The sequence below is a fragment of the Rattus norvegicus genome, chromosome 17 (assembly GCF_036323735.1).
Source record: "Rattus norvegicus strain BN/NHsdMcwi chromosome 17, GRCr8, whole genome shotgun sequence".
Taxonomy (NCBI): domain Eukaryota; kingdom Metazoa; phylum Chordata; class Mammalia; order Rodentia; family Muridae; genus Rattus; species Rattus norvegicus.
Window position 1 is genome coordinate 5,796,474 of NC_086035.1, and position 22,465 is coordinate 5,818,938.

Here is a 22,465-nt window from a genome sequence, read left to right on the forward strand (position 1 = left end):
TCCCCAGCATGGAACACCCTCTGAAGAAGTGCAACCCAGATGCCATAGATTGATCCTTCCACTGCCTTCACGTGGGATCGAGGCAGAGAATCCATGGGGGGGGGGGGGGCGAGTAAGACTTGGCCGGAACACGAGAGCATTCGTTCACTGCACACCCGTGGTCTTGTTGTTGTTCCTTAGCAACGAGCCACTTTGAAAACTCTTTGAGAGCTGTACCACTGAAAACTAATCAAAACAAAGTGGAGGCAGCCTTAGATGAAAATGGATCAAATTGTAACTACGGAGGTCTCAGTGTGGGGACAGACGTAGGCAGGCTCACAACGGTCTTGTGCATTCCTATTAATTATGTATAGGAGTAACCCGGTGCGCGTGGCCAAACACTGATAGAGGAACTCTTTTTGGAACTCTTATGCTAATAATAACTAGACTTTTAACAACAACAACAAAAAAGAGTAACTGGACAGAAATAAACAGAAAATGGAGAGAAAGAAACCGGACCATTTGAAATCGTTCCTGTCACAGGTCCAATAGCTTATCAGACATTAGCCACAAGATGCTTACACTGCAGTAAACAAGCGGGAGTGAAATGTGAATTCGAGCTCAACAGCGAAATACGAGCTACTAACGAGCTACTAGCTGACCCCTCCGCCAGCTGCAGGTCTGAATGAAGACCCAAGCTTCAAAGCTCTTCAAATCATCAACATTAAGCTGTTAGTCCACAATCTGAAGACTTGTACCACACACTGAATAGTTGACATGCAAGACAGGCCAGGTTCCCCTCTGGGTTCAGAAGTTAGGAGAGCAGTAGCCAGTGTGGTGGTGTTTGTGGAAAGGTGGCCTTGAATGTGTAAGAGAAAGGGCCAAGTGGGCGGTGGCTAGGCCAGGGAGCTGCTGCCCCTGGGAGGGGTTAATAGGGACCTTTAGTGAGTTCACTAAAGAAGCAATAAAAGAGTTAGCCTGCTCTGCCCTGCCGGTCGGGCTTCCCAACTGGTTTGATATCTCTCCCTGTCCCAGCTTCTGCTGCGCATGACAAAGGACAAGGCGAGGCCACACCTCAGGAGAGGAGTCAATGTACTATCTGGGCTTTCAGACTTGTGAACTAGGAGCACTGTCTGGGCTTTCTGACTTCTGAACCGTGAAAATGGACCTTGTCTTTATAGACAGCCCACAGTTTCAGGTGTTTAGTCATTTCTTTTTTTTTGGTTCTTTTTTTCGGAGCTGGGGACCGAACCCCGGGCCTTGCGCTTCCTAGGTAAGCGCTCTACCACTGAGCTAAATCCCCAGCCCCCGTTTAGTCATTTCTTAACAGCCATGGAAAATGAATGCAGCTGGGATGGGCTCAAAGCCCTGAATGCCTAAGGATGGGCTGGCAGCCACATGCGGTCTTGATCTCTGGCAGAGACTGCGCGGTTTCTTCTATTGCTCTTGAGAAACTCTGACTGGCGCACCGTCTATTTCAGGAGTATAATGTTTGCACAGTCTTCCCGTTTTAGGGCATACATTTTGAGCGCGACCCTTGCTCTAATGGCACTGAAAGTGCATTAACTCACATTAATTTTTAAACAGCGCCTTTTGTTCGGTTTTGTTTGTGCTTAATCCATGAGCCCCATCCTAATTTCTAGATCCCCAAAGATGATGGTGGACTCAGCATCTGACTTGTTAAGTGATAACCTCGGGTCAGGGGGTCAACCGGCACAGACCACGCCACAGACTAACTAACACGCGGCTGAAAACAAAGAAAACGGAGCCCATCTGCTCCGGACGAGAGCACGCGTCTCTGAGACAGCATTGCAGATGTAAGTTTTATTTATGTTTAGGACTAAGACAGAAAAACACACCACAGTCGTTACTGCCTGGAAGGAGTCATTGGCTGCCACACTCAAGGCTAAGCGACTTCTTCCGGTTCATTAAGAATGAACACGCAGAGGCTAGGTGTTATAGTCTGTTGTTCACTTAAAATAACTGCGTGAGGTCTGAGGGTTCCATGCAGGATGCAGCCTTGGAAACAATGTCTACCTTTTGGTTTCCCTTCCACTGCACCACTGGGAGATTGCCACTTATAGGCACTTCCTCTGTCCACCTATCATCCCTGGACCATAACAAGAAGGCTTCCTAGACTTTCGCCTCTAGTGAACTCCTGGAGGGGCCTGAACGTAGCCTTTCTCAGGAGAATCCACAGATGAAAAGTCTCAAGATAAACCCTTCAAGACAGGAAATTCAGTCTCACGAACCTGATATTCTCCAGTCCAAACTGTGCTTGGGGACAAGACACATGCTCAAAATGTCCCCAAGGAAATAAAGCACCTGACCAGGCTGAGGCACGAAGATGTCCATGGTAGGTACCCAGCGCACGGTGAGTAGACAGCTAGTCCGGCCCGCTGGCTTGGGGAGAAATGGCGGAGTTTGGTTTGCATGGCAACCCCACCATGCACAGTAGGGGAAAGGTGTGGCAGGCCATACTCACGACAAAGGAGTCGTGATTCTCAGGACTTGGGTAACAGTGGCATGAGCCACGCCTGAAAACTGTTTAGATACCAATTTCTGGAACCACACATATTCTGGGGGAAGCTCTGCAATCCTTGCTTCCCTGTGGGTCTTTGGCCCTCGGTTAGAGAAGCCACTTCACAATGACTTCAGTCACTGGGTACACTCCTTCTCTCGGGTCTTACTAGAGCCAAGGAGCCTTTCTCCTAAGGAGGTGCACAGGCTCAGAGGCAGCCAGACAAGACCGGAAGAGTTCTATCCTGTCACCTCTGACTTGATGACAGCTGAGAATCCCTATTATGATCACCAAAGAAAGAGGGGAGGAAGCATCAGAAAAGGCCATCCATCCGGGCCCAGTGAATCCTGGCAAGGTCTGTTGCTTACATTACAGGTAAAGGCACCCACAGACCCGATCCTCCACACAGGTCACCGCCAAGCCTGCTTAGAGTCTTCCCCTCTAGGCATTTACAGTGTCGAGCTGTCAGAGACCATGCAAAATACAGTGACCTCGTAATAGCTGATACGTAATAGCTTAAACGTCGCAGCAAACGCTTCAATGTCCCCGGAACGCTTCTTTTTTTATATAAGAGCATTTATTTGAGTGTTTCCTCATCCCTGCCCCTAAACACAATGTATTAGCCTCAAAGAAGTATCAATTGCCCATTTAAGACAATACAGGTCTACCTCTCAGACCTGAGACACTTCAATAAAAACCTATCTGCATGCTCGTACAGCCTCAGTGTGCCAAGGTGGCTTTTCTTGTTCTGCTTCTGACAGTGATGGTTGGATAATTTTCAAAAGGTGAGAATACAGAAAAGTAACAGCAAAAGAAAGCAGGTGACAAGAGACTTAGAATCTCCACGTCCAGCAGAAAAGAGCACGCATGCGCACGGCCATAACATATCCTTGCCCCTGTGCCTTACCTGCCCATGATTGCCACAGGACCACTCAAGCACTGCCCCAGGCCCTCGCTGCTGAGCCAGTCCACACTGGAGAAACCAGCCCGTGCCTCCTGGGACAACCGCGCTCACGGGAAAGTGGGCAAGGCTGAGTAATCCTGAGTTTATTCTGTCTTGGTTTGTGGTATCATATCCTTGCTGCTATTTTTTTTAGCCCTCAAAAGCAGTCATCATAAATCCAGGCACTTCCTCGTTCAGTGACAATTAACATTAGTCATGAGCCAAAAATGAGTCCACTTAAGAAGCAAAATAAGCACACTTCTGCTTACCTTTCATGCCAAACTTGGAATGTCTCGCCAACTTGAGCAGAAGCAGCATCACCAGCAGGCAGAATCCTACCACAGAGGCAATCACCACCACGGCATAGACCTGGGGAGAGAGAGCCGGGCCGTGAAGACATTGCAAAGCCATTCCCTGCATTACCTTGACAGTGATGACCGTGGTGGGTAACATCTGAGCACCTGCTATTCACTCTCATAACCCATGACACAGCGGTCACTTTAACCTCAACAACCCTGCAGAGAAACAGGTAAGTCCTATTAGGTACCAATTTTCCAAAGGAGGAAGCAGGTTAAACTTATAAACAGATCTCACTGATTTTACAGAAATAATCTTATCTATGGCTACATCTACCTATCTATCCACTGATCCAGAGACACGGGAGCAAACAGAAGGGGCAGGAGAAGAAAGGGAATGAATGAAAAACTGTTAGTGTTTTGATGCTAGTGAAAAGCACAGTATTATCATTCACATTACTTCTGTGCACACTTAAAAACTGCTCACGGTGAATAACCTTTTTAAGTTAGTGTCATGGTTTACAGAAGCCAGGGCCTTCAGGAAGTAGGGAGGAGTTTTGGAGCACATCCCAGTCCTGAACACAACTGGAGATAGACATCCCTGATCTGTTCGTGTTCCTGTGTGGATGAAACCGGCCAGAAAAAAGCAGCGATGGTTTTTAAAAATGGAGTTACAAGTTGTGGGTTATGCAAGTGGAAAGAGTAGCAGACCAATTCTGTCACAACCCCCCCCCCAAAAAAAGACAATGAAACTTAGTATTCCCTGCGGCCGCTGCTCCTCAGGGCACATTAGGAGCATCTCACTCTTTGAGGGACATTGTGACATTCTAGAAACAGAGATGCAACAATGTAACGCACTGTGTGGTGCCTTTAGGTTCTGCTCCCCCCAAGTATCCTCATTGGCTTTCTGTTGCTGTGATAGATACCAAGACTAAAAGCAGCCCAGGAAGAAGTGTTTTTTTTTAAAAAGGGGTTTGTTTTATCTTGCAGTTTACCAGGAGTTTGAGGCAGGAACTGGGAGGCAGAGACTGAAGCAGGGACTGGGGAGGAACGGAACAGTTTACTGCTGTGCTCCCATGGTTTACTCATCTCCATTCCAAGGACATCCTAGAACCACCCACCAAGGTGACTCCATCCACAATTAATCCACATCAACTGTCAATCAAGAAAAAGCCCAGAGCCATGCCTCCAGGGCCACTCTGAAGGAGAAGCAAACCTTCCGATTGAGAGTCTCTGTTTTGAGGTGACTCAGGTTTCCATCAAATTATCAAAACTTAACCAGCACAGCCAGGGTGGGGAACTGGCAAACTTTGATTGTAATCTACCAGACAGAACTACCTGACTCCACCACGGACACAGCCTCTGCTCTGCCAGTGTATGTTGGAAATAAATGCACAAGGCCGTGTTCTAATAAAATTTTAGTTATAGACACAGATGCTGCCCTTTGATGGTTCTTTCCAACTCCTGTGTTACCCACTCTGTATAATAACCCTTAAAGCAGTATTATGGTTTCCTCTAAGGCATTGGTTCTCAACTTGTGGGTCACAACCCCTTGGGAAGCTGAGTGACACACAGGGGTTGCGCAAGATCATCGGGAAAACAGAGATTTACATCATGATTCAGAACAGTATCAAAATGACAGTTCTAAAGCAGCAACAAAAATAACATCATGGTTGGGGGTCATCCCATGTAGAACTGCATAAAGGGCTGCGGCATTAGGAAGGTTGAGAACCACTGCTCTAAGCCATCATCAATGTTCCTTATCAAAATGATTCTGGCTCCTGGTTCTCTGAGAAATGCATTTCCCACCTTGCTTGTGACCGGGTGGATTCACGACCCTAGTCAAGACCAGCGCTGATGAAGAATAGACAATATCACCAATCTGAGATCTTAGTCTAAGGCCACGGTCCTCAACAAGGCATGAAGCGGTCATCGGGAGACCGGAAGTGCATCAACTCTCCAAGGAACAGCTGTGTGTCAGGCAAGTGCTACCATCAGGACAAGGCTGAAAAGACTCCCAGTAAGACACTTAATGAAGCGTGAAAGGAATCTTTGTGGTGTTTAGCCTCTAAGATGGGGACATGTCTGCTACCGTAGCATAGCATACCCCGACAGGGCAAACTATAGATAGTTCAGACCGGGCTTGTCTCTCTAAGTGGGAAACTCAGATATGCCTCTCTGCTTGTCGTAACTTTCATGTATAACAGTTCCTTGCCTTGTGGGGTTCCTGCAGACAGTGAAGGTAGAACAGTGGCTACTGTAGTGAACAGTGAGATGACTAAGAGGATGGTGCTACAAATGGCAGTGCTGTCAAAACTGAAACTCAAGGAAACAGATAAGGAAACATGACAAGGTCGTGCAGCCTGGAGTCTAAACCAGTGTGTCCAGTGGTTCAAAAAACTGATTTGTTCACAGCAAAGTGTGTTCACAACAAAGGTAGGAAAATAAGACACCATGGCTGATCCCTCTGTGGTTTTACTGTCTGGTGTCAGATAAGAAGAACATTAAGTCAGTTCCAAAGGGCTTCAAGGGCACTGGCAGTAGCCATGATGTGCAAGGGTCTGATAACAGACACTAGCGGCTTTCCTGTTCTTCTGCTCTCCCAGTACCCCTGAAAAACCTGGATCTAGACTCAGCCTTTGTGTACTCAAGGTGACAGCGGACCACCTGACCTAACAAATCCATCTCTGTTGACCGCCAGCTTATCCACGCTGCCTGGATCACGTGTGATGGTCAACCCGTAGTCTTCTCACTCATCAAAACCCTGTCATGGCTTTACAGAATTTATGTTCACATAGTCCTTTTTCACTTCATAGTGACTGCAAGGAAAGACTAATACTATGTTGTTATGTTTGTTACTTTTTTTTATTAGTGTTTTTAATCTCTGGCCATCCATGCCTTATAAATCAAACTTTATTATGGGTGTGTAGAGGGAAAACCACAGGGTCCCTGAACCCCAGCCAGGCTTCAAAACTACCTAAAATTTCAAGCTTCCATGGGAGGTCTTACAATGTGTTCCCTGGATGGAAAAACATGGCTACCAGGCTAGTGAGATGACTTGGTGTGTAAAAATATTTGTCTCATGCAAGCCAGTGTTTGATCCTTGGATACTGCACTGGAAAGCAGTCCTCTAAACTCAACACAGACATTTAAGCATGTACGTGCCCAAGCATGTATACACTCATCATTCATGTACACAGCATTCATGCGCACAGCATTCATGTACACAGCATTCATGCACACAGCATTCAGGTGCACAGCATTCATGTGCACAGCATTCAGGTGCACAGCCTTCAGGTGCACAGCGTTCAGGTGCACAGCGTTCAGGTGCACAGCATTCAGGTGCACAGCATTCAGGTGCACAGCGTTCAGGTGCACAGCATTCAGGTGCACAGCATTCAGGTGCACAGCATTCAGGTGCACAGCGTTCAGGTGCACAGCGTTCAGGTACACAGCATTCATGTGCACAGCATTCATGTGCACAGCATTCAGGTGCACAGCCTTCAGGTGCACAGCATTCAGGTGCACAGCATTCAGGTGCACAGCATTCAGGTGCACAGCGTTCAGGTGCACAGCGTTCAGGTGCACAGCATTCAGGTGCACAGCATTCAGGTACACAGCGTTCAGGTGCACAGCGTTCAGGTACACAGCATTCAGGTATACAGCATTCATGTGCACAGCATTCAGGTGCACAATGTTCAAGTGCACAGCATTCAGGTGCACAGCATTCAGGTACACAGCATTCAGGTGCACAGCGTTCAGGTGCACAATGTTCAAGTGCACAGTGTTCAGGTGCAGCAGGAGGGAGATGGCTGGGTTTGGGGTAAGGAGGAAGCAGAGCTCACGGGACATGCCATGTGATAGGAAAATTCAACATCAAGTTGAGCTTTGACCAGAGCAGTTATCAGATGAACCCACCATGGAAGCCTAGGACTGGCCAACCATTCAATGGCAATTCCCTGTAGAGTAAGGCTGATCACCTAGGACTATTTCAAGACCTCCATCAGCAGCCTGAGCCTCCCAGTGACGCACCTGCATCGTGTTTCCCAGTGGCAAGTTCTTCTTTACACCCCAGTACCCCTTGTCTCTTCATGCTTAGGTCAACCGCCCTACACAGGCCAAAGTCAAATACCACTGCACCCCTAAAAAAGTCAGGCCTGGTTTTCCTTCCCCACAACAGTCTCTAGAGAGACCTGGATTTCCATGTTTGGCAGACACCAAAATTTTATTTTAAGAAAAGAAAGAGATAGATGTGAAAATGTGGTCCCTGAACAGAAGTATTGGTTTCCTGATTTCTCGGTAGTCTGGTTGTAAAGGACAGATATTTAAAAGAGCGATAACTGTTAAATTTGGAGCACTACGGGGCTGGGAGAGCTCTATGCTTAAGAACACTGGCTGCTCTTCCAGAAGACACTCACTCTGTTCGCACCAGGAAACTTGACACTCCCTTCTGGTCTCTGCTTTCTCCTGGCCTTTGCAGGTGTACATTCACACAGACACGGAAATAAAGTAAACTATGGTTCTGAGGCCGGTGGAAGAAGATCTGAGTTCAGTTCCCAGAGCCCAGATGGCCACTAACAACATTCTGGAACTCCAGTTCCCTAGGATCTAAGGATATGACGCCCTCTCCTGGCTGCCTTGGGTACTGCACACACATGGTGCACAGCTACATATTCAGACGAAACACCCACACACATGAAATAAAAATAAAATATCAGGAGAATTAAATATGTGGTGTACTACCAGAAAAATCACATGAATTGGAGGTCGTGTGGCCTCTACATCACTGTCTCTGAGCCTTCCTAGTAGACCGTCCAATCTTTGATGGCCTGCTCACATCAGAACAGTATGTGGACGGTGACAATTTCTCTGGCATGTGGGCACCCAGAGCGGTCAGAACACTTACAGGAAGAGCCTGTTTCCCCCACTCACCGAGAGATGCTCCCGATTGGTTTGGTCAGCAACATCCGTGGAGGGGATCTCATTACTTTTGTTTGTAGTATCCCCGATGTCAGTTGGCGTGGTCCAGTCTTGGATTGGAGATGAGAGAAAGAGAAAGAACAGGAAGTCACCACTAGGCTGCCGATGTACGCAGGGCTACAGTGAGGCCAAGAACAATGTAAAACTGGCCCAGAGAGTCCGAATCACTGTCAGGACAGCCTGGCTGTGCGGGGGATGTGCCTGGTGGCTCAGTCAATGCCCGGAAAGTCAGCACCGTATAAACTGAGTATGGCATTCAGTCTCCTGGTCTCCAGCACTGTTTTGCTGGTCACTGTAAACTGGCTCAAGGTCTCTCCTTTGCTCTCAATCAAATACCCCATTACTGATGCCACCTTTAAACAAACAGGAAGGAGAGCCATGGATGCTACCACATCAAAGATCTTTGGAGGGCAGATTTAAGGGAGAGATGTGAGTAGAGAGTAAATGATGGGGGTGGGGCCACACAGAAGCCGTCAGCGCCACACGACAGGCCAGACCGTAAGGCAACACTGATTTCTGGGTACTAAACAGAGAAATTTCTGTTCTCTTTAGAGAACAGGACGAGGGCTTAAGGTTCGCCCTGATGTGAGCATTGGTGGGAAGTTGGGTCCACAAAGGACTCTTCAGAAGAGCTCAGACATGCCAATATTCCACAATGACTAGGCCAACATGATAATTAGTCGTGGTGATGTGACTTCATGGCCACAAATCTTAACGTCAATCACCATGGCCCAGGTCAGTTTTTAATCTACATGGATTAGAATGGAAATGACCAACTGATTTCCATGGGTAGTCAAAAGACTTGTTCTTGATATTACGTATCACAGAAAGCCCTTAGCAGGCTGGCTGCAGACAACGTGTCTTATAAACGCCTGCGCCTGGGTTCTAACTGGGAACAGGGCCTCTCCTTTCCACCCAGCAACAGCGGCCCCACAGAAGGAAGTCCCCATGGCGGGATCATCCTGCTGGCTCCAGGGCAAACCATTCAAATCACATTTTTATTAGCAGCGTGTTCCTTTGAATGCGAGTGAAATAATAACAGAAACGGCATTCATTTTCCACGTTTGCTGTTGTGTTCTTAATGCCAAAACTCGCATTTTAACCATGTTTGTTTGGAATATCTTAAAACTCACTGATTTCAGACATAAGCAGACATCATTTATTTACTGGTTTTTCTTTGTAGCATAGCCAAGTAGCCATTCAGAACTTAGACCACTTTAAATGTCTCTAGTTTAAAACCGTGACATCTTAGCTAAAAGGCCTGCACTGGAATCTGGGGCCATTGGGAAGATGACATTTTTAAAGTTTTGAAGTTACTGAGAAGAAATTCCAAACATGATTGTAAAATGCAAAAATTGCTGTTCAAACTTCACGCTGTGTGGCATAATCGGAAACATGTTTTTCGCAAAGCCTCAGCAGGTTGAGTAAAATATTTGAATCACCTGCACAGAATCAGCCAAGCCACAAGTCAGACAAAACACAGGTTAGCGCGCATGCACAGGTAAAGGCAGTGTGATTCCCAGGTAAACAGCTGGAGTTAAATACACGTATGATAACCACAGCGCAGCGTGTAGGAAAGCATGTGCACTGGAGGTCTTCTTCGGTCGGTGATGGCCACAGTCACGTGACAGACCCAAGCAGGCAGGCACACCAGAGAGCATGTCCATGTAAGTGAAAAACTAAAGATGTTCTAACTAATCTAATTTTAATCATTTTCAATTTTAGTCCCAATCCTGAAACGAATCCCATCGTATGTCTAAACTCAGTAGCTCTATGATCACAACAATATCTTGGAAATCCGCTGAAGAGTTTAGATCCATCAACGCACCCTTGGCATTCAGTCCATAAGTAAGGGTGAGCTGGTCTTTTGCATCATACAAGAAAAAAAATTCCTATCTGTTTCCTGCCATGGCCTGAAGGTGATCCGCCTCCCTCTCTTGGTCGTCATGGCTCTTAAACAGGTAATTAGTTCCCAATTACGGAAACAAAATGTCTGTGAGAGCAGAATGGATTTACTACTTCCAAGAAGAGAGCCTCAGAGAGAAAGTGCTATTTACAGGCACTGTAAATACCAAGGGAAAAGAGCCATCAATACTGGGTGATACTTGAGATGTTATTTTGGCTCATGTAGCACTTGAAAATGTGTATTTAACTCAGCGTACAGGTCTTCTTTTAGCTGATTTATTTCATTATGCACAAACATTTTAAAAAATAAAATAAAATGAAGAAACGTGATCGCTACCTTCATAGAGGACTTCAGGGTAATTTGGGTTTGTCTCTGAAAAGCAAAACACATTAAAAACTTGTAAGTACACATTTTAGAGTTAACGACTGCTTAGCTGTACCCAAGTAAAATACATTAAATACCCCCTGACGCTTTTATAACCAGGAAGGCTGCCCCGCAGCTCAGAGGACAAGTGAGTAAGAGCTAGCATTCTGGTTTCTGTACATAGAAAGCCGTCTCTTTCTCCTTCCTCAAACTCTACTTCCCCCACCCCAAACAGTGAGAAATCACTTATCCGTCTGGGGGAAAAATCAGTGCATTTTGGCCATTTTTTCTCCTTGTCCAGTCTCCACTACACAGCTGGCCATGTTAACCATAGTCTGGATATTTTTATATCAAATATAGTGACTTTGATAGCATTTTTATTATCCTCTGATAGCTGGGGCAACTCTGTGTATCCCAGAACCACTTCTCCAGAAACAAGGGTCCTAAGGCTTCTCTGTCCTCACAGCCCAGAAACAGAGTGTGTTTCCCCGCTGAGGTCCCCGGCTGAGAAGAGGTAGAAAGAGATTCCCTACTGGAGGAGAATCGAAAGCAGATAAGAGTATCTGTGTGGCTGTGAAATTGCCAACTCGGTCAAAACACCTCACTGTGAGGCATTTCTGTAAAATTAAAAAATATAAACGTACTTAGAATGTTCAGATTGGGTGTCCACAAGACAGGTGAATTGAAGGTCTGCTTCCGGTTCCCTGTGGACCGCTTCATAGGTTGACGGGCAAGCCTGCCTGGAAACGCACTTAGTCCTAACAGTTAAGTGATTGGGAAGGTGACCTCCCGCAAGTCTCCTTGTGCTTCTAGCCTCTGCCCATCAACAGCAAAACTTGTGGCCATGAGCCTGGCATCAAAACAGACATCAGCCAGTTTTCGGCTCCTGACTTCCCCAGTGAGGTAACAACCAAGGTTAGTCTAAGTGAACAAGCAAACAAAAAAGGCCCTACTGTTCAACTAGATTTGTAATGTACTTCAGTAAAAGAATTTCTGTTTTAGAGAGCAAAAACTAAATGGACGGCTATGAGCTTCAAATCAGGACTGCTGCCTAACCGTGGGTGGAGTCTATGTAAATAAGGCCACCTGAAAACGCACATTATCCAACCCTTGACATCACCAATTGTATTCTGGTGACTTCTGTCACTGCCGATAGAGTTTCTAAGTAGTTTTGGAATATAACATCACAATATCTATCCTTAAAATTACAGCACCGTGTAAAGAGGCAGCTCTGCCTGTAGTCTGGGGACCATTCAGGGAATTAAGCATTGAGAAGCCCAAGGGTTGCACCTCCTGATGCCACGTGCAAGACATCCACTGGTCCTCTCAGGTCTTTTCCTTTGGGAAGACCCCCACACCACCTGCTGTCCCCCACAGTGATGGCCTTGAAGCCCTGCTGAGGGAAAGTGTCACAGTCCCAGGGAGCAGGTCCCCTCTGGCTTCCCAGCTGGCCATTGTCTCAGATCTGAGCCCCCTCTGCTGTCTGCTCACCCTCCCCTCCCCGCACAGTCTCAGTCAGCCAGGGCCTCTGCCTCCAGAATTCACCTCAGATGCCCTGGGTGGCTTTTCCAACCTACCCTAAGGCCTTGTCAAAGCTCTGCTCGTCTGTGTCCTACGGAGCATGCTACACAACCTCCCTGAGCACACTCTGATCCAAGACTCCAGAGTGAGGCCAGAGGAAGGACCAGACTGTCCAACTCTCACTGCAGAAAAGAGTCCCAGCTCAGAGGTCCTGGCCTCAGACCAGATGGACCAAAACCATGCTATTCCTGTGTGGATGCAAGACTCTGGGAATTCCACTTTCAAACCTATATTCATAGGTCAAAGAATGCAAGAGATATTGTCTCACAGTCAGTTTGGTACATAACTTTATATACGAAAGGCTCGGTCTGTACTGGTGTTATGATCCACCTGGGTAACCAGGGATGAATTGCGTCCTTAAGATAAAGGACTTTTAGTTTCAAAGCTGGAGAAGTCTCAGATGAGTCCATACAGTTTATCCGGGACCAAGGTTTCTCCCTGGATGTGGGACCTGCTTTGAAAATGCTGGAAAAGTTATTGTCCTTGTATGTTTTCAAATTCCATTGGACCCCACAAATGGGAGAACTTGGTTTATAGTACCATTTGATTTTATGTCTAGAACTTCATTTGTGAAAGGTAGAATCTGTAGTCGTTATTTGGACCCACAATTTCAATGGCTGCCATGACTATGACCCGTGTCCAGGCTTGATGGACCGCATGCTAGAATAGGAGTACTAACAAACACTCCTCACACAAAGCGCCTAGGAAGAGCCAAGAACATGATACTGATTCAACACAGCAGGATTTCATTCATGGGCATGATTCAACAGTCAGACTACACCCTAGAAGACAATTCACTTTTCCAGACCCCATGATGCGTGTGCATCACGACTTTGCTATCAAGATCAACCACACAACGTCAGGTCTGGCCACACTCAAACTTACTGAAAAATGATACTTTTTCCCGACTTCCTTTTTCCAGATATAAGAGAAGAATTGGCTCTGTGCCTCTACCATCAGTCATGCAGGTCAGGGCTGTGCCTCCCCCATCAGTCATGCAGGTCGGGATGGAATGACAGGCTGGGCCGAGAGGAGGTGCAGCAGCAGCAGTCACCACTGTGGCTACTGTGCCCTCCCATGCGCACACAGCCAGACCTAATGAGTGTCATACTGCAGCACAGAAGTGCCTCCCCCAGAGGCTCAGGCTGGGCACGTGAAGCACATGGACTCCAGTTCATGAAGCACAAGGGCAGACATGAAAATAAGATAACAATTCCTCTTTACATTTCTGTAAATTTACATTTACAACACACTCTCCAGCAGTGCTCTAGAATAGACAGGAGGTGTCTTTATCTCCAGGAGGCAGTGCTTAGGGGAGAGGCCGGCCAATGGCAAACAAGATCACTGTTGGCTTGTTTTCTGAACACCACCAAACTAAATTACTTATCAACATCTTCGTTCTACATTAAATAGCCTCTCTCCTTCTCCATTCTCCTCCCCTCTCCCCCTCCCTCCTTTCTTCCTTCCCTTCCCCCTCTTCCTCCTCTCCCCCCCCTTTCCTTTTATCATTTTCCCCTTTGAGTTTCTGTTGTTTTTGTTTGTTTTGCTTTATTTTTGTTTTTGAGGCAGGTTCTCACGGGGTGGGAGTGGGGGGAGTTCAAACTTGCAGTGACCCTCCAACCTCTGTCTCCCAACACCAGAATAACATACAGGTGTGCATACGGGCACCCTCAGCTCCATTTTAACTTACCACACCCCGTGAGCAAATCTTTGGGCTTCTGGAAATCTGCCTGAATAAATTACTATGACTTGTTAAACTGCAAGATTCTACAGCTCTGTAGAAACACAGACAGAGGGTAAGAAAACAGAGGCAAACAGAGGTCACACAGAAACAAGTCATCGTGTGTTCTGTCACCAAGAGGAGAACAACAGTAGGGGCCAGGAAGACGTGTCTCTTTCCTGCTTTTAAGCTCCTTGTTTCTCTACTGCCCTAAATTTCTAGGATTTCTGTATTTTATGTGTCTGTTTGGCCTACATGTGCATCTGTGCACCTCATCCTGGTGCCTGTGGAGGTCAGAGGAGAGCCTCAGATCCCCCGAAACTGGTGTTACAGATGGTTGTGAGGCACAGTGTCGGTGCTGAGGACTGAACTTGGGTTCTCCATAAAAGCAGCAAGTGGTTTTACCTGCCAAGCCATCCTCCAGCCTGCAGCCTCCAAAATACTCTTCAAGCTAGTCTTTTCCTTCCATGTCACCTTGCAGATTCCATGATCTCCAACACTATCCCAAAGAAACCCTTTTAGTAGGAAGAGCAAAACGCATATTCTTTCTTCTCTAGCGGGCCACCCTCCCTTTGGATCTGCAGTGCTTCTAACACGGGGCCAGCAGCCTCTACTGACCAGGCTGTCCCCTCTTCAGAGGAGGCCGAGCCCACAGCCTGACAGCAGGAGGGCTCCACTTCTTTATCACCCAACAGTTTGCTGAGAGCTTTGAGGCTCATCTTTCCTGCAAGAATGGCGTCTTCCCGAGGATGAGTGAGGAAGGTGTAACAGATTAACCTCCGTGCTCTGGAGATTCGAAGAACTGTAAGGACAACTCTTAATTATCCTGGTTATCGAATGCTTGTGCCCAAACCACGTTCTCCTTGGTTTCTCGAGACAGGAGAACGTGGTTCTGTGGTTCTGCAGTTTTAGCCCCAGGACGAGGAACAGGTCCTGGTGGTTCGAACAGTGCGGGCTTCACATTTCCTCTTCTGTGGAACTCGGGCAGAAACTACTCTCCTTGACTTGAACACGCCGTCCCCAGACCTGCCACTTCGGGGCCTTCTAAGTGTGCCAGTTCGCCCCACATCATGGATCTTTGACAAAACAGCACTGGAAGAAACTGTGGGAAAACACTTCCACTATTTATAGGTTGTCCCTGACACGCATTTTTGCATAAGAGACGACTGCTTCTGAATTAGGGAGCAGAAGCCACTAACTCCCACTGCTGTGTGAATGGGCATTCTGGAGCTGCGACTTTTCTTCCTGAATGAGTGGGCCAGAGAGACGCTCTCTGCACCACCTAAAGAATCACGAGCTTCAAAACAGGAGTGTCGTCATTTAGTTCTCCGCGGTCTGCTCCAAGACAGACAGATTGAATTGCTTGTGTGATGACGCCAATGGGACAGTTGGACCCCAGTCGGAGTGCTTACACTGGAGAAACATCTGGCCCTCGGAGGGCTTGAAATAGGCGCAATTTAGTCAGAAGCTACTCAGGGCAGGTCCAAATCCCTTCCTTGTGGCAGAAACTAAGTTCTTTTTTCCGCTGTTGGTGATCGTTTCAGGCCTCCCTGAAAAAGAAGCCTATGCTGGCTTCTGATCTCTAGTCTGTGAACATCTGTCTGCTCGTGAAGAGCTTTTCTGCATGCAGGACTGAACTCGATGGCAGCCACTTGGGGGATCAAGTTCAACTGAGACAAGTCTTTATTCCGGACTTGTAAACTAAATAGGATACACCAGAGCCACACAGGATACACTGTATCCATAGGATAGGCTGGAAACCCCTCAGCTGTACACATGGCTGTCTGTGGCCACCATCTCCACTTCCTTTCCTTTCTAAAGCCTTCATCACCATCACTGAGTCCATTCTACTTGTTGCCAAACCCAAGAGGAGGACGTCAGAACACGGTAGAGTCTGCACTTCAATTGCTATGACGATCTACTATCCCTGAGGACTCAGTGGAATTTTCTGGAAGAACGTTTGGATATTTCCTCCAATAGATCCTTAGGAAGTATCCTCTTCACTCAAAGAGTGGTCCATGAACCAGCAATGTCAGGAGCTCACTAGCTATTTAGAATCATGGGCCTCTTTGATCAGAATCCCTTAACTTGTACCTCAGCTTAGCAGGGTCCCCAAGCGTTTAAGGCACAAGGTAAGGTTTAGGAAATCCTGGTTTATACCTTGCAACGTTTTACTGGAGTCAAAAGTGGGGTATCATGCACAAGAAGTCTTCAATAAAACAGAGCAGTCACCAGATACCCAAATACTGAGAGCAAAATACCGCCGCATATTTCACTGCAAATGGTGTTACAAACACATGAAGCTGTTTCCGCTTACATGACATATATCTGTGCTTCACTCCACAAAGAAGTAAAGAAAGGGAACAACCTTGGACATTAGAATGGGCTCATCCTCACCCACTACTTCTAAGAAATACATGCTGGCTATATTTCCTCCTTAAGGGGCAGATTCCAGAAGCTCAACAAGGAGCAGCAGAGTCCTTCTGGATAAGGAGGGGAAAAAATGCAGTCAGTGTGCAATAAAAGCATATAAGGGCAGAGGGTTTTCCCCTCGTTGTGCCAACAGAGGTGAGAGGCATGAGCCTCTGCTTTATACCCTCAGTGGCCCTCGGTGCCCCACCGTAAGGAGGACAAGCACCTGCCTGCTGACTTGGTCCTCCAGCAGACCTCTCAGACATGCTTGACTGCACAACTGCCTTGTAAGTGGCTACTAAAACCTTCCCCTTTACACAGAGACAAAGTCACACTCAGGTGTATAAAAAGATTACTTCAAGCTATATAGTTGGCTTTCAGGGCAGCAAGTCCAGTGACACCATGGGACATTCCCAAGTCTGAAGGGCACCAAGACAGCACCCGGGAACTTTTCTCCTGCATCAGCTTCTCTACCTCATTCCCATCAACATATGGAACAGGTGAGCTTAAAAGCCAGCCAACCCTAGGCGAGTTAAGGAGCCAACCAATCCCGGGTGAGCTAAGGAGCCAGCCAATCCCAGGAGGGCTAAGGAGCCAGCCAATCCTAGGAGAGCTAAGGAGCCAGCCAATCCTAGGAGAACTAAGGAGCCAGCCAATCCTGGTTGAGCTAAGGAGCCAGCCAATCCCGGGTCTGATCTACAGCTGAACCTGAGCAAAAAGGAGGAAAACAGCCACAAAATGAAACCCAGTCTTAGTTTCTATCTCTGATATGATAAACTAGTTTTTAATTTGTGCTCATTTTATGTATATGAGTGTTTTGCTCGCACATGTATCTGCCATGTGCAAGGATTGTGCCCACAAAGCCCATACAGGACATTAGATTCCCCCGGAACTGGAGTTAATGACAAGTTATAAGCCGCCAGGTGGATGATGGGGAATGGAGCCGTGTCTTTTGGTGTAGAGCCAGTGCTCTTAAGTGCTGAGCCACTTCTCTAGACTATGACAAGCTATTTCTCCACGGGGCCTCTCTCTGTGGCTCCGGATAACTAAACAGGGCCTCTGTCTGTAGCCCCAGATAACTGGAAGAGCCTACTACTCACTCAGGAAACTCTTTCCCACTTCGGAGTTCTCCTGCTGGGCAGACATCACCCCCTGGCTACTGTGAATGCTAACCTGAGGACCACTAAGTCTGAGCAAACTGAAGGAGAGCAGAGACACTGTTTGCAGGTGCCTGGCTGACTCTGCCGCACTTCCGTCCCACCCTTCCTCTGCAGTCATCAAAAACACCACCAGCGAAACTGGATTTGTTCTCACCACAGAGACTTGTGAGCGCCAACCTCCACCAGCCACTCTGTGAGGGCAGCAGAAATGCCAGGAACGGCAGGTCAGAGGTTAAGCTTCAGGTCAGAGGTTAAGCTTGACCTCCCGTTGTCCTTACTGTGGAATTCCCCAACCAGGGAGGCGACCGTTCTTCTTTTTTCTATTTGTTTCTTTTACTTTAGTTTTAAGGAGGTTAAAGGAGAAATTAATCAATTTTAAGGACGGTTGTTATCTGAATGCTATGACTGTGACTCTCGTAAATACCCACAAGACTCCATGCCACAGTCAATGAGGCTGATCTCTAATTGGTTTCTGGCACGCTAGGGTCATCTATATCACCCAAGGCCAGGTCTCCATAATTTTCTCTATCATTTATTACTCCCTGATAGCTGCCCTTTGAATAAACAGTTTAAGACAAAAATAAATCGGTCTTTCCTCAGACCAGACGTCAGTAGTTAGCTTGCCTTTTCTACTGTGTGTGCATGCCTGTCCATGTGCACGCCCGGTGTCTGTAGGTCTGTGCTCCTCCCCTCTGTGTGTGTGCCCATGGCAGAAAAGGACCCGGTGTCGTCCTCCATCTCTCTGCAACGTACGTTCTGAGACAGAGTCCTTCACTAAATCTGACGCTCACGTGTCTTAGTGAGGCCGCTTGGCTGACAGGCTCTGGGGATTCACCTGCCCCTCTTCTCCAGCCCTGGGGCTGCAGGCAGAAGTTCATGTCCAGCTCGTCCGTGGGTGCTGGGGATTTGAACATGCAACCTCCTGCTCTCCCAGCAAGGATGCTTATGTTCCCGAGCCATCTCTGCTGCCCCATGTTTTTATTTATTTATTTATTTATTTTTGGTTCTTTTTTTCGGAGCTGGGGACCGAACCCAGGGCCTTGCGCTTCCTAGGTAAGCGCTCTACCCCTGAGCTAAATCCCCAGCCCCCCATGTTTTTATTTTAAAAGTGTAATAAAAAGAAGTGGACGAGAGGAACGAGGAGGAGGGGAAGCAACTTTACAAAATTTAGCTGTCAGGACTGGTGACTAAAGTTCCACCTCCAGGGTCCGAGTGGTGTGAAGAAAGGGCCGGCTGCTGCTGGCTGTCCTCTGGCTTCCACACTCACGTCACCCATACAAATACATAATAAAAACTCAGTTGACTCTTTACTCTTCATAAGTTAAGTGTTTTTTTAATAAATATTTGAGAGACCCCCTCCAAGTTATGATCAAGCCAGAAAGCAAACCTAAGAACCGAGGAATTAAAAGTGAGCCCGCGTGGATAAGAGAAGTTTAATTCAGACAACATCAGCACCATAGAGGAATGTTCAAAGGAAAACACACCCAAATCCACGTAAAACCGTCAAACCGGCCCTTCAGTGTGTGGCTTTCAAAGGACACGGACCTGCCTCTTAGAGCTTCCAGACTCTGGGCCCTCGCCTGAATCAAGTCTCACCCCAAAGATCATCCAAAGGCTGTTGATGTCAAGATCAAAACAAAGCCCGAAGTCAGTGAACCGTAACCCGCCAATGCCCATTCTCCGAGAGACACATGGACCTCGGCAACACAAGTCAACACAGGGAGGCCTGAGCAGAGGCCTCCAGAAACTCTCCGGACTGTCTACCACTCTTCTATAAATCTAAAATTACTCACAAATAAAATTTTTACTGAAGAACAAACAAAGAGCTGCTCCCCCAAGCTGGAGTCTCTGGCTTCCTGTGGAAGCTCTTGCTCCCACAAACGCGTAGGAAGAAGCCCGCCCACCCAGAGATTTACTGCAGCAGACACAGCCAAGCAGCTAAACTCTCAATTAAGAAGAAGATTTAATGGGAATGACTACAACAACCAGGGGTGTCTGGGTGTCGCTTCCAAACACTGCCGTGTTTTATGCGCTCCTTTAGGGCGTTTGGTAAATCAAGCTGACATGATGCTCCGAACCGCATTTTGAACAGGCTCAGGAAGCCTGCATGTCAGGAGATATTTAGAAAACACCAAAAAAATAGAAGGTGCTTCCATAAAAGAACGGCTGCACCCTTGTTTATTGTGCGGATAAAAGCAGCTTTGCCCGAATCACCTCTGTCCACGGGCTGCCTTACAAGCCCCACATGTAAAGGTTGGCCACACTGCCCCCTGCTTCACGTCTCCACAGTCCTCTTTCCTTCTTGCTCCGCCCACCACCTCTCCTGTGACTCAGACCGACTCTCAGCCGTTACAGTGAAGAGTTCTCCACGAAGGCCTCACATCCCAAAGTGGGCCCAGCCCTTCAGTGGAGCAGTCAGCCAAGCAGCAAGATCGAGTGGGTGAGACACTCTTCCGCAGGGCTGTAGCTGAAGCAGCAAAGGTGTGACAACCGTCCCCTTGTCCCCGGAGCCCTCCCGGGAGCTCTCCTGCTGGCCTGAGAGGGCCCTCTCCTCCCCTGTTGAAACCATGGTGCACCACAGCCAGATAAGCAAGTTCCATGGTGTCGGTTTCTAACCCAGGAAGAGGATGATGGGACTCTGATTCCAAGTGGATAATATTTTATGAGTTGAGCAGTCGCTTTGCTTTTTTCACAGGGCTCAACACTAACGGGTGTGAGATCTCATTAAACATTGAGATGGCGGTTAGAACGACCTTCTCAAGAGCTCCCAAAGCCCTTCGTCAGTAATCCTGTGTTGATCTGATTACTGTTCAAACTCGTTCACTCCCTGCCTTCTGCGGGCCACACATGCCCCCTTCCTTGACAGGGCTTCACCTTACAAGTCCTTTTCTCACTAATGGCCTTAAAGCTGAAGAGGCAGCACCTAGACAAGGTCTACGGTCCCAGCTGTCTACACTCCACACTTGCCATGAGGAACAGCTCTCCTGTGTCACTGCACCAGCAAATCCCGTAGCTTACTGTATCACTCTACCCTTCCCCCACGTGTGAAGCCTCCAGGTACTCACCATAGTCAACTCCAGGCCGGCCCATGAAGTGAGCAGAAATCTGTCTCTCGTCCTTCCCATATTCATTCTTGGCCATTAGGGTGTAGTCTCCATTATTCATATGAGTGGGGTTATCCAGCTGGAGGCAGCCGTGGTACTCCGTGTGATTGGTGACGTGTATTTTGGTACAGATGTACTTGGATTCATTCAGTATGGCTCCGTTGTAGAACCACTGAAGTGCTGGCTTGGGGTTGCCTCTCACAGTGAATGGGATGCACCAGTGGTGGTCTGAGGTTGGAGATTCGAGAAATGTGATGGTTGGTGCAACTAAATGAGAGAAAGAGAGAAAGAGAGAGTGTGTGTTAATCGCACCAGAAAGCTCAGAATCCTCCCTTTTGGATTCTGTGTCAAGAGAGCTTTCATTTAGCCGTCATTTAGTTTAAGAAGACCCACAATCAGTAGCTTGTATCATATCCTAACAGGAGCTCCTGGAAGCAACTTACTCCACTTTGCTCAAGACTCACACAACACAGTGAGACTCTGACGGTGGGAAGTGTCATCTGATGTCTACTTTGTCTTTGTTCCTGCCCCACCTTAATATTACGTGTACTCATCATAATAAATAATGAGAGGCACTCTTTTCATTAGTAATTCTTCCTTAAATAATTAAAATAACTGTAGAAGTCGCTACATTGACAGTGAGGTTGGAAATGTTCCATGAAGCACTCATCCCAAGGAACACTTACTAAAATGTATCAGACTAATGAAGGCAGTGACTGCTACTGTTGCTACTGATTAGTGCGGAGAACTAGAACCTGAGAGCCTCTGTCACTGCCGAATAGCAAGCAGAGTTTCAGCTGCTCTGAATTATAGCGTGGTTCGGTTTTGCTAGATTCTAAATGTCCACATTTCAATTCTTGAGATGTCTCAGGTCTGATTTCAGCTTGGAGAAACAGCCTGGTGATTGTCCAACTTTAAATGTGTACAGCATCTTCTGCCTCAGGGATTTTAGCATGAGCAAGGAGTCTCTTTGAACTGACTTCCGAGCGAGAACCAGGGGCTGACAACATTTCTTAAGCACACACAAAAGCCTGAGATGTACTCATGTGTCATCAACTTAAGCAGCCCACGGACTACCCCTGTGACAAAGGCGGAAGACCCAGAGTCGCTGCCCGTGGAAAGCATATTCTGCTCTCACTACGTACAATGCACAGTGAGGTTCACAGAGTCTTGATCTTCTCCAACGAGGTTTTCTGCCACACAAGAGATTTGTTTCCCACTGTCATCCGATGAAATGTTTGTTATCCTTAAGGAGCCCTGTGTGTGGCTTGTTTCATTCTACAAATGAATTAACAGACAATAAATAGCATCGATTAGAATTAATCCCAAAGCCCAAAGTATCGGAGTTTTTTCCCAACTCACGCGCGCACGCGCGCGCACACACACACACACACACACACACTTTCCTTGCAGATTGCAGACTCAAGTAATAGGGAGTTGTTCTCAGGTTCTGGGTTTCAATTGCTCAATGTCTGAGTTTGACTTAACTCTTGAATTCTT

At 47.3% G+C, this 22,465-nt stretch overlaps 1 protein-coding gene across 14 annotated transcripts in view; it reads right to left on the minus strand.

Annotated features, from left to right (window-relative positions):
• Ntrk2 (neurotrophic receptor tyrosine kinase 2) overlaps nucleotides 1-22,465 on the minus strand; it is a 315,342-nt gene that overhangs the window by 235,916 nt on the left and 56,961 nt on the right. For all 14 annotated transcript variants that reach the window (XM_063276070.1, XM_017600456.3, XM_063276069.1 and 11 more), the window contains 5 exons: nucleotides 22,111-22,243; nucleotides 20,927-21,232; nucleotides 10,962-10,997; nucleotides 8,672-8,769; nucleotides 3,713-3,812 (listed from right to left, as the gene is read on the minus strand). In XM_063276070.1, coding sequence (XP_063132140.1) covers nucleotides 3,713-3,812; nucleotides 8,672-8,769; nucleotides 10,962-10,997; nucleotides 20,927-21,232; nucleotides 22,111-22,243 — 673 coding nt within the window. The remainder of the gene's footprint in view (nucleotides 1-3,712; nucleotides 3,813-8,671; nucleotides 8,770-10,961; nucleotides 10,998-20,926; nucleotides 21,233-22,110; nucleotides 22,244-22,465) is intronic.